This window comes from Sprattus sprattus (genome assembly GCF_963457725.1).
Source record: "Sprattus sprattus genome assembly, chromosome: 9".
In the NCBI taxonomy this organism is placed as follows: Eukaryota; Metazoa; Chordata; class Actinopteri; order Clupeiformes; family Clupeidae; genus Sprattus; species Sprattus sprattus.
Genome location: NC_137928.1, coordinates 6,867,215 through 6,879,714, shown reverse-complemented (window position 1 = coordinate 6,879,714; position 12,500 = coordinate 6,867,215). Strand labels below are relative to the sequence as shown.

At 50.3% G+C, this 12,500-nt stretch overlaps 1 protein-coding gene across 1 annotated transcript in view; it reads left to right on the top strand.

Moving 5' to 3' along the window:
- Window positions 1-12,500, top strand: part of arhgap35a (Rho GTPase activating protein 35a) — a 71,858-nt gene that overhangs the window by 40,963 nt on the left and 18,395 nt on the right. Inside the window, 1 exon segment of the mRNA XM_080845117.1 lies at window positions 6,158-10,276. Within this exon segment, the coding sequence (XP_080701243.1) occupies window positions 6,584-10,276 (3,693 nt within the window). The 5' untranslated portion in view covers window positions 6,158-6,583.

Sequence of the window (12,500 nt, the reverse complement as noted above, 5' to 3'; positions counted from 1 at the left end):
CGCATAATCACACACACACCACCATCACCGCCACCAGGGTGCATGGAAAGAAGCACAAAGGGCCTGAATGTGTGTGTGTCTGACCTGAAGAGGAAAAATGCACACACAGACAGATATATACACACACAGATAGATAAACACACACACACACAGACACACACACAGACAGATAGATACACACACACACCCACACACACACACAAATGGAGCCCCTGGGTCGTGAGGATTTGACCTGTTTATACTACTCCCTTAAGACACGCCACAGGAGGCCCAAGGCCGGTGGGAGCTGTGGAAAAGGTCAAAAGGTCAAACCCTAAAAGCTGCTCAGCACAATCAGAAGCTGCTCCTCGCATTTTGTGTGTGTGAGAGAGGGAGACTGTGTGTGTGTGTGTGTGTGTGTGTGTGTGTGTGAAAGAGAGGGAGACTGTGTGTGTGTGTGTGTTTTCAAGAGAGTGAATGTGTATGTGAGTGTGTGACTATGAGAGACTAAGACAGGGAAGCTTGCCTCTACGACAGTTTGCATGAATGGGTTTGTGAATGCATGTGTGTGTGAGTTTGTAACTACGCACGTGAGAAGAAATCATGCTCTGGAGTAAATGTGTTTGTGTGTGTGTCCGCCCATGCTGGAGTGATTATCCTCACACACTCCATCAGTCTCAGCATTGCTGTGATACGCCGTCTCCCAGTGAAGATTGGCATGGGCCTCAGGGCGACGACCTTTGACCCACTCACCCCTGCACCAATCGTTTGGGCGCTGGCTGGCATGCTCAGTAGCTCACTCATAGTAACTGATAATGTCCTTCCTTACTCGTTCTTCTTTCTTTCTCATGTCTTCCACTGCCTGCTACTCTCTTTCTCTCTCACACACAAGCAGAACGATTATTTTGTTCTCTCCCTCTCTCTCTCCCTCCCTCTCTCTGTCTCTGTGTTGAAGGTTGATGAGCAAATTATTTTTGAAGTGTAAGAGTTAGGGAGCCTGAACCCCTCTTTCTTTAATGTAATGGTGTAAGCCTCGCTGGTTGGCACCCAAGGTTGTGTGTGTGTGTGTTCATTGTAGTGATCATATGAGAAAGTTAGACAGTAGTCTAATAAAGGAGTGTTAAACCCCCCCCCCCCCCACACACACACACTCTCTTTCTCTCTCTCTCTTCCTCTCTGTCTCTCCCCGTTTCTCTGGACTGCTCTGACAGACAGACAGGCAGGCAGGCAGGCAGGCTACTCTACTCTGCTCTAGTCCAGACCTGTTCCCAGCCTGAGGTGGTTTCTCCTGGACTCACACTGCAGCCCGACCTCAGGGCCTGCAGTTGGCCTGGTGTTTGTCTCATCTCTTGCTGGGCACAAGAGACATATACAGAGACCCCCCCCCCCCCCCCCGAGTCTCACTAGCCACCCCCAATCCCCCCCCCCCCCCCCTCCCGTCTCAACCCCCTTTCTTCTCGTCTGTGATTGGCTGACAGAAGGGTGCTGTTTATGCCTACAGCCAGGTGTGACTTTTCCGGTGTGTAAATGATGTTCTAGACTAGTGTGTGAATGAAGTTCCAGTGTGTGAATGATGTTCTAGTGTGTCAATGATGTTCTAGTGTGTGAATGGTGTTCCAGTGTGTGAATGATGTTCCAGTGTGTGAATGATGTTCCAGTGTGTGAATGATGTTCCAGTGTGTGAATGATGTTCTAGTGTGTGAATGATGTTCTAGTGTGTGAATGATGTTCCAGTGTGTGAATGATGTTCTAGTGTGTGAATGATGATCCAGTGTATGAATGAAGTTCTAGTGTGTGAATGATGTTCTAGTGTGTGAATGATGATCCAGAGTATGAATGAAGTTCTAGTGTGTGAAGGAAGTTCCAGTGTGTGAATGAAGTTCCAGTGTGTTAATGAAGTTCTTGAAGTTCGCTGGAAGTGTGCATTGCGTTTAGAAGAGAGAAAGACGAGGAGTGAGTAGAGAAGAAAGAGAAGGAGGGAGAAGGAGGGAGAATACAACATTGGTTTGTGTATCTGCTGTTGTGATGTTTGCGTAGGAGATGAACCCACCACGGGTCAATTAGCATAATAGTGGTCTTTAGACGCCATAAAACGACAGGAAATGTCCCATTGTTGTGGACGACTGCTGGTTTTAATGTGATAATAACTGTTATTATGAATGCTACTCAGTCCTTGTGACATTAGACTCCCCTTCCTGTCAGCACATGAGGAAATATGTTCCATGAGAACGCCTAACGGCTTAATCATCACATGCGCCCTCGACCCGCTCTCAAAGCAGAACGTGTGGCATAGAGGAGTCACAAGTAAACCACAAGTAAAACTGAGTACACCCCAAAACAGTCCGTTTTTTCACCCCAAAACAGCTTCTGTGGTTCTCAGTGTAGCGGTGCAAACACATGACCACACGGCACAGTTACTCACACAACACAGTTAAACACACTCCGCACTCCACAGTCAAACACACGCCACAGTCAAACACACTACACAGTCAAACACACAACACAGTCAAACACACTACACACAGCACAGTGAAACAGAGGGGGACACACCCATATTCCACGCTACATGCTACATGCTACACTGTACTTAGCTTCCATAGGGGCTTAGCAGTGACACGTTGGCTGATTTACGCAGATTGATCTAATCCGCTGGGACCTGGAACAGTGATAACATGATTTGCTTTAACCCCCTCCTAAGACCCAACACCCCCCTCGCCAATCCCCATGCTCTCTCCAGGGGATTACACAGGCATCGAGGGTCTTAGAAGTTTCTACGGTGCGGATCCGCGGGAGCCTGAAATTGGGCATATGCTGTGGTGGTTGGTGGTCGCGTCCTCTGTAATTGGTACTGATGGGAGGACGATGGAGAGTCTAAGAAGCAGCAGCAGCAGGAACAGGAGGATGAGGAGGGGGTGGACTAAGGGAGGATGGGCGTAACAGTGGAAAGAGGGGAGAGGTGGAGGAAGAGGAAGAGTGCTATGATGGGTCTGATGGGTGAAACAGTATAATGAAGAGGAGGAGGAGGTGGTACTGCGAGACCCATATACGCACAGACGACACACACACACACACACACACACACACACAGAGGTTGGGCTCTGCCTCTGCTGCTGTCCTCTTAGCGTAGCACCCCTGTGGCTGACTGGGAGGGGGTGGCCTTCCGGCAGCCGATCTCTGGGACGAGTGTGTGTGTTCTCACACCAATGCCACTTACGCAGGCTGAGTGAAATGAACATGGATGGACAGAGGGTAGGGTTGAATCTGGAGACTGACTGAGCTGGTTCAAGCGAGGTACGGTAGTGAACAAGAGAGAGAGAGAGAGAGATGGGGAGAGACTCGGAGGGAGGGAGGGAAAATGCTATGCTCTTGAAGAGGAGGAAGGAAAAAGAGAGAGAGAAATCGAGGAAGAGGGGAGGCAAATAGAAGTGAGAGTTTTCCTAAATAAGATGACAGACTTTCTGAATGGGTTTGAAACCCAGCAGGCAACCCAGCAGCAGCAGAGATGAGTCCATGGACTCGTTGCACCTACACCTGAGAGTGTGTGTGTGTGTGTGTGTGTGTGTGTGTGTCGTCTGTGCGTATATGGGTCATTGCTAATCTGGAGTCAGGCAGCTGTCATGGTTATTTGTTATTTTTTTCTTTCCTGGTGAGTTCTTGCATGCTGAAATTAGTTTTCTTTCTCTCTCTCCCTCTCTCTCGCTCTTCCCACCTCTCTCACTCCGTCCCCAACTCTCTCTCTCTCTCTCTCTTTCTCTCGCTATTCCCATCTCTCCCACTCCGTCCCCCACTCTTCGTCCATCTCTTTCAGAAGTAATAATTTCTTTCATATCCCGTCCTTTATGTGCGAGGCCTCTATCTGTTAATAAAAAAAAGTCTGAAGCTGTGTAGTGCCACCTGTTCCCCGGTCCTGATGCTGGCGTATGCAGCTGCGTTACCGCGTCGACGGCGCGCTCTCATCACACATTTTCATCACCGAGGATAATAACTTCCCTGTGAAAGCGAAGGGGGAAAAAAAGCTTATCAGCTGGACACGGAATATTAACCAGGTCATCCCATCAATTCAGGCCTGTGATGACTGAGGGAGGCTCGGCTGAAGGAGGGAGGGTGGGTGTGTGTGTGTGTGTGTGTGTGTGTGAGGCGCGGCTGAAGGAGGGGGTCGGGGAGGAGAGCAGTGAAGTGGGGCGGGCTGATAGGCTGAGGGCGCGACAGGTTGATGGGTGGATTTGATGTTTAACCTGTGGGGCCAGATTGAGGAGATGACTTTAGTCGTTGAGTGGACCCGTTTTGAAGTCGAAAGTAATCAATGCCTCCCACGCACTAAATTGTATAACAGACACAGGTGTGTGTGTGCATATCTACATACAGCGAGTGCAAATAAATGTGTGTGTGTGTGTGTGTGGGGTGGGGGGTGTAGACAGGTGGGTTTTGTCTAGTTGTGTGTTTCTGTGTTGGCTAAGTGAAGCCTGCACGCCTTCATGCCCTCGTAACTCTCCCTCCTCCTCCCTCACAGTTCAGACCACCTCTCTCTCTGTTTGTTCTATTAGCGGCCCGTATTGATCAGGAGCTAATCGCACGGCGGCCAGAAGGCCACTGGAACCAGGAGGGTTAGCAGGAGGGGCAGTCGATATGAATAAAGCTCAGCTCCCCCTTAGGTTTCATCAGCAACCCCGTATTGACATACGCCTTTGAAATCTGATGCAATAACCAGGCTTTCATTATAGTAGCCAGCCTGTGTTTGTTGCTCAGGTTTTTTTTTTTTAATGCATACTTGAATAAATGCATACTGATTTCAACTGTAGATATCAAATTTATGAGGTCGGTTTCCTTTTTTCCCCCTGTTTGTTTGATCTACATGCCAAATGCATCGTACTTTCATCTCCAGAGTTTACAGTAGAGTTTGTGTTTGAGGGTTGTCTTTGAGCAGGACCCGTGCGTAACCCGTAGTTACCTGACCTCTGACCCCTTGGAGGGATAGTGGTGTGGGCTAGAGCTAGATGCACTCTTCTAGAGTCTTCTCTTCTCTTCTAGAACCTTCTAGAACCTGGCATGCCCTCTTCTATCAGTATTGAGATGCGAGTCTAGAACCTTCCTTGCTCCTTCAGCTGTGCACCATCATGGGTCTTGATGAGAATCCTGTGCATACATTTTCCCTCACCATGTCTAACTGAATTTAGTAATAATTGATTGCTGCGTTGTTTGTCTGTACGGAGTCCCAGCAACTATCTCGGGAATGAGTCTGGCTCTGGTCTGGCTGACATGCCATTCCAGATTCATTCTGGACTCTGTGACAGCGTTTTAGAGAAAATACTTTGTATTGTTCATGCAGCAAACTGTACACTGACAGTAAGCAGGGTATGGATTGCAAGACAGTCAATGTATACTTAATAATGTATACTGTATACTTGTGTTCTTCATTTTCATTACTTTAGTTTTTTGTGCCCACACTGAGCCGCGGCTGTTTTGTATTTTGTCTGAACAGTACTTGAACATAATCCAGCTCCATATTTTGTTTTGTTTGAGTGTAAACAGCCAGAGTAAGAGACGTAGCTTGTTTGCAGCATGTGTGCAGAACTGAAGTGACTTTCTAATATCAAGACAATTCAACGGTTTGTGTGAGTGGGGACTACTGAAAAGACTGAGACATTGGAAAACTTCCACTTCCACAAAAAACAAAAAAAAACTCTTCAGTCCTGTCGCCTAATAAACAATTCCAGGTCTAAAATGATTAGCATAGATCTCATCTTGATTTGTGTACTGTTTTGTGCGTGCGAGCAGATAACCGCATCATCACCAGTCGCAGAGAAATGCTGACGCTCTCCCATGGTGGAGCGGAGGATTCCGGTTTAATCTGTTGTGCTCCTCCATCAGTTTTATTCCTCTATTCCAAGCAATTTCGTTCACAAGATTATGTAAGCCTCAGGGGAGGCAGGCATTAAAAAAATGATTTTACAAATTCGGAGGAAAAAGGGGTCTGTTAGCTCCAGGGAACAGTTGTTGATTTAATGCATATTTCTCCAGCAGTAGCTTGACAGAAATGTCACGACTGTACATTTAGTTTCTGGTCTCCGAACGTCTGGCTGAGAATACAGCAGATATTGTCGTAATGGTACATGTCCAGTCTTTAACTAAAAGGCCAAGGCTAACTATGTTTTTCTCTTCTTCTCTGTCTCTTCTTTAGGGTCATAACCGGAGTGGATAAACTTGAGACCCTGGTCCTCCACGCTTCCTGGATCTGCAGTGGATGAGATGGATTGGAATAGAGTGACATCATCCACTTCCGCCTAAGCCTCTCCAACTGCCTATCTCCCCCACCCTGCCCCCTCCGTATCCTCTTCCTAACCCTCTCACCCCCCCACCCCTTGCCCTCAACCCCTCTTACTTCAGTCCTCCTTCTGAACTGGATTTGACTGGATTTTGATGCTACAGTCCCAGAGATTTCAACCCGAAGCCTGAGCCAGATCGAAGGGAAACAACAACATAGACCTTTTTTTTTTGTGTAATTTTTTTTTTACCTGGAAAAAACTCAAAGCACTTGTATGGAAAATAGGCACAGCAGTGTCCAAACTCGAGCTTCTGGGAATGGTAGGATGAGTGCGTTCATACGATGATGAGTGCTAAAAAGCAGGATGCCCGGTCGCCCCTCTACAACCTGGTTGTGGTCGGTTTGTCCGGGACTGAGAAGGAGAAAGGACAGTGTGGGGTTGGAAAGTCGTGTCTGTGCAATCGCTTTGTCCGCCCGAGTGCCGACGACTTCTACATAGACCACACCTCCGTGCTTAGTACCAGCGACTTTGGCGGTCGCGTTGTGAACAATGACCACTTCCTCTTCTGGGGCGAGGCCGGCCGGGTGCTGGAGGATGGATACGAGTGTCGCATGCACGTGGTGGAGCAGACGGAGTTCATCGACGACCAGACGTTCCAGCCGCACCGCAGCACGGCGCTGCAACCCTACATCAAGAGGGCCGCCTCCACCAAGTTGGCGTCGGCCGAGAAGCTGATGTACTTCTGTACGGACCAGCTGGGCTTGGAGCAGGACTTTGAGCAGAAGCAAATGCCAGAGGGGAAGCTGACGGTGGACGGCTTCCTGCTGTGCGTGGACGTGAGTCGAGGCATGAACCGCAGCTTCGACGACCAGATGAAGTTTGTCACCAACCTCTGGAACCAGCTGGCCAAAACCAAGAAGCCAGTCGTGCTAGTGCTGACGAAATGTGATGAGGGAGTCGAGCGTTACATCAAGGACTCGCACACCTTTGCCTTGGCGAAGAAGAACCTACAGGTCGTTGAAACCTCAGCTCGTTCAAATGTCAATGTGGACCTTGCCTTCATTACGCTTATACAGTTGATCGAGAAAGGTCGCGGCAAGCCTAAGATGATTCCCTACTTCGAGGCTCTGAAACAACAGAGCCAGCAAATAGCTTCGGCCAAGGACCGCTATGAGTGGCTGGTCAACCGCATTGTGAAAAACCACAACGAGATGTGGCCTACTATCAACCGCCGAATGGAGACGTTCACGGAGTACAAAGAATACGTTTTCCTGGAGGGTACGTCCAAAGCTAAGAAGCTCTTCCAGCAGCACGTACACAGACTGAAACAGGAACATATCGAGAAGCGACGCAGAATCTACCTTAACACCCTGCCACAGGCTTTGAGAACCCTGGTGCCGGACCTGGATGAGATCGACCACCTCAGCTGGTCCGGGGTTCAGAAGGTTATAGAGACCAAGAGGGAGTTTTCCACGTGGTTTGTGGTGCTTGATGACACGCCTTGGGAAGTGACACCGCACATAGACAACATGGAAGATGAGCGTATCCCCCAGGATCTACTGGAGACGCCTGTAGCTGAGGGGGTCTATGAGCATCACCTGGGACAACTACGTGATGATCGGAAGCGAGCAGAGATGAGATGGGAGTTCAGAGAGAAGCTGAGCATTTCCCCCTTCGTCACTCCCGGGAAACCCTGGGAAGAGGCTCGAAGCTTCATCATGAACGAGGAGTTCTACCAGTGGCTCGACGAAACCGAGTACCTCGACATCTACAATAAGCACCAGAAGGAGATCATCGACCGTGCCAAAGAAGACTTTCAGGAGCTTCTGCTGGAGTACTCGGAGCTATTCTACGAGTTGGAGTTGGATGCCAAGCCCAGCAAGGAGAAAATGGGGACTATCCAAGAGGTTCTAGGCGAAGAACCGAGGTTCAAGGCCCTGCAGAAGCTGCAGGCTGAGCGGGATGCCCTCGTGCTGAAGCACATCCACTTTGTCTACCACCCTACAAAGGACACGTGTCCCAACAACCCCCACTGTGTTGACGGCAAGATAGAGCAAGTATTGGCCTCTCGATTTCCCACACGCTACTCCTTCTCAGAGGGGCAGAAGTCCAAGTATGGCGAAGGCAAAGTGGACAGGATCAACTTGGTGATCCTGGGCAAAGACGGTCTGGCGAGGGAAATGGCTAATGAGATCAGGGCGCTGTGCACCAATGACGACCAGTACGTGCTGGACGGGAGGATGTACGAGCTGTCGTTGCGACCGATCGAGGGCAACGTTCGTTTGCCCGTCAATTCCTTCCACACACCCACCTTCACGCCACACGGCTGCCTCTGCCTCTACAACTCCAAGGAGTCCTTATCGTACGTCATGGACAGCATCGAAAAGCTACGGGAGTCTACCATTAGCCGACGGGAGAACAGCTTGTCCATGCTCCCCATGTCGCTCCTCCTCGTGACCAAGCGAGGTGTGGGCTCTGTGGGAGACATCGGAGGTGAGACCGCCCATGGCCTGATCTTCCAGGGGCAGCAGGTTGCTGGCAAGCTGCAGTGCACCTACCTGGAGCCGGCCTCCCCCGGAACCGGCTACGGGCGCAACGTGAACGAGAAGCAGATCAACCTTTTCCTGAAGGACCTCCTGGAGTCCCGCAAGTCCCCGAGTGGTGTGGGCAGCACCTCTCCGCCTCCCGTGCCCATCTTCAGGGAGCAGCATGCCCAGCAGAGCTCGGACGCGGACCTACGCATCATCATGTGCCTGATGTGTGGAGACTCCTACGATGTGGAACAGCTCCTCTCGCCCTTCCTGTTGCCGCAGCATTGCAGGCCGTCATCCAGCCTCACCAGCGGCACCTCAGTGCTGCTGGAGCTTCCAGTCGGCAGCCAGAAACAGAGCATAGACCTCTCCCTGCTCTCCTACCACTCCTCCTTCTCCTTGCGGAAGAGCCGGTTGGTTCACGGCTACATCGCGGTGTACTCTGCCAAGAGGAAGGCGTCCATGGAAACCCTGTGTGCTTTCCTCTGTGAGGTGCAGGACATCATTCCCGTGCAGCTCCTCGCCGTCGGGGAGAGCCAGGCGGAGCTGGTGGACTACGAGATGGCCCGGGAGCAAGTGTCACAGGGCGAAGAGCTGGCTCATGAGCTCGAGGCCCGCTTCAGTAAAGTGGTTTGTGGACCCGGTGGGGTGGTGGGTGGGCTGCACCGAATAGACCTCTTCCAGCCCTTCCTGAAGGAGGTCGTGGAGAAGAGGACGATTGTCGAGGCCACGCACATGTACGACAACGTGGCGGAGGCGTGCAGCACCACCGAGAGCGTCCACTCGCCCCGATGTGGCTCACCGAGCCCCGTCACCACTCTGCTGGACTCCGAGGACGATGTCGAGTCCTCGCCACCGTACCCCACCCTCAGGGAGGACAGCACGTTGTCCACTCACCTGGAGGTCAGCGACGCTTTCTCAGTCATCTCCGAGATATTCGAGAGCAAGATCAACAACAAGGTGCCTCCCCAGGTGCGGCCCAAGCCCACGGTTAGTTTCAAAGTCGGCTCTTACATGGACCGCCGCTCGATGCCCCCTGTGACGTGGGCACCGAGCAGTGACAGCGGATACGACCCCTCCGATTACGCCGAGCCCATGGACGCGGTGACGAAGCCTCGGCCTACGGAGGAAGAAAATATCTACTCCGTGCCCCATGACAGCACACAGGGCAAGATCATCACCATCCGCAACGCCAACAAGAGCCACTCGAATGGCGGCGGCAACGGTTCGGACAGCGAGGCGGACAGCAGCTCGCTGGAGCGCCGGCGGAAGCTGTCGGCCGTGGGGGTGAAGCCGAGGCTGTACCGCGACCGCTCCAAACGTCTGGGCAAGTTCAGCACCTACCGTACCAGCTTCTCCATAGGCAGTGATGACGAGATGGGCGGGCCGCCCAAGGTCAAGGAGGATGAGGTGGGGACACACAAAGGAGACAACTCCTTGAACGAGGAAGGAGAGGACCCCAAGAGGAGGAACATCCTAAGGAGCCTGCGCAGAACGACCAAGGTATGATTGCACTCAAAGTATCCGATTCCAGACCGTGTTTGTGTGTGTGTTTGCATGTTGAAGTCTGCATTCCATGTGGACAACTTGAGTGTGTATTTAGTGTGTATGTAGAGTGGATTAACGACCAAGGTATGATTGCGCTAAAAGTATCCATGTGTGCATGTTGAAGTCTGCATTCTATGTGGACAATTTGAGTGTGTATTTGCATGTCTGTAGGCAAATGTGTATGTGTGTATACATGTTCTATCTGTATATGTGTGCAGCTGTATTTGTGATTGTATGTGTGTATATGTGTCTTAGTGTGAGTACTTCTGTGTGTCTGTGTGGGGTCTTTATAATTGTGTGCGCGTCCATAGTCGGTGTTGAGCACGGTATGAGTTATGGCAGAAATCAGAGTTCTCAGACAGGACTGATCCCAATCTTCAATCTCGCCATGTCAGGTATTTGTGTGTGTGTGTGTGTGTGTGTGTGTGTGTGTGTGTGTGTGTGTGTGTGTGTGTGTGTGTGTGTGTGTGTGTGTGTGTGTGTGTGTGTGTGTGTGTGTGTGTGTGTGTGTGTGTGTGTGTGTGTGTGTGTGGAGGGGGTGTGTGTGTGGAGGGGGTGTATTTATCTGATATTGAGTAACACTCTTGAGCGTCTTAAGTGGTTCGGTTGAACCTCCCATCCAAAGCGCGGTTACCCAGAACAGCGGGAGCTTCCTCAACTCCGCCTAATCACAAATCCCCTTCTGCTCTGACTGACTGCAGCGCGGCCACCAGCACATTCTCACACACACACACCAGCTGGCTGGTAGGGACTCACACACACACACACACACTCACACATCCGTGGAGGGAGGCCAAATAGTCCCTCCATGACCCTGCCAGATGCATGCTTGAACTCTTTAACATTTTCATCTATTTACATTAAACTACAGTTCAGAGACTGTGTAGCTCTCAGGTAATAGGGTTAAGGAGAGAGTGTGCTCGTATCTAGATAGAGTTTATAGATGGAATCATATATGGGGGGTGTGTCTCCGAAAACTTTTTTTTTTTCAGCCATTGGCTGTCCTGGCTTCTTGGCCGAGTGTGTGTGTGTGTGTGTGTGTGTGCTGCTTTATCCAGGATTAATATGGAGCTTTGCAGCATGCACTAATCGCAAATTACAAACCTGGGCCTGCTGCTGCTGCTGGAGAGAACAGGGTTGACATTTTTATTTCTGTTTTTTATTTTATTTTATTTTACTTACACTCCTGTAAGTCGCATTGTCTACCCAACCATGAGCGCACTGATCGGCCTGATGAAAACACCCGATGTGTGTGTGTTAGTGAGAGAACATTCTAGACCACGTTCCCCAGGCTGACTCACTCCCTGTGTGTGTGTGTGTGTGTGTGTATCAGTGTGTGTGTGTGTGTGTGTGTTTCTGTGTCATTCCACTAATACACAATGACTAACTTTGGCCCTCCTCCCAGAAACCGGCTAATGAAGCACTGCTCTTAAAAGATGCAGTTTATTTTTTACATTTTGTGAATCTCGAAATTCAACTTCGAAACCTGACAGTTAATTCCCTTTCTTTTCATCAGTTTGTTTACACATATTGAGGCATAGACAGCAGTGATTTGCCTTGGCCGTCGTGCTGTCACGTCTGTCACGTCCGTCAGCTGTCACATTCATCACTAAAACCCCTCACTGATCTCAGTGGTGCCTGTTTACATCCAGTGACAGGCATAAATGTCATCAGATAAAGAGAGAGCCTTTACGCTTATTATTATAACAGCTTGGGGGGCTGTGTGTGTGTGTGTGTGTGTGTGTGTGTGTGTGTGTGTGTGTGTGTGTGTGTGTGTGTGTGTGTGTGTGTGTGTTTATTGTGACATTATTCTGGAGGGGGCAATGACAACTTATGTGTGTGCAGTGACATTACTGTTGAGGAGGCAGTGAGAGAGAGAGCGTGTGTGTGTGTGTGTGTGTGTGTGTGTGTCTGTTCTCTGTCCCTCTGACACAAAGTGATATAATTATGAGCTGGCAATGAGCAAGTGACAGAGAGTGTGTGTGTGTGTGTGTGTGTGTGTGTGTGTGTGTGTATATAGAGTGACATTATTGCGGGTGTCAGGCGCAATGACCCAGCGCCCTACATCAGTGATGTGTGTCCAATCTGACAGGGGTGACAGAGATTGCTCCTTTAAGAGACCCTGGTGAGACCCTCAGGGTGGGAAGGGGGGGGGGGGGGGGTAGGGCGAAAAGAGAGA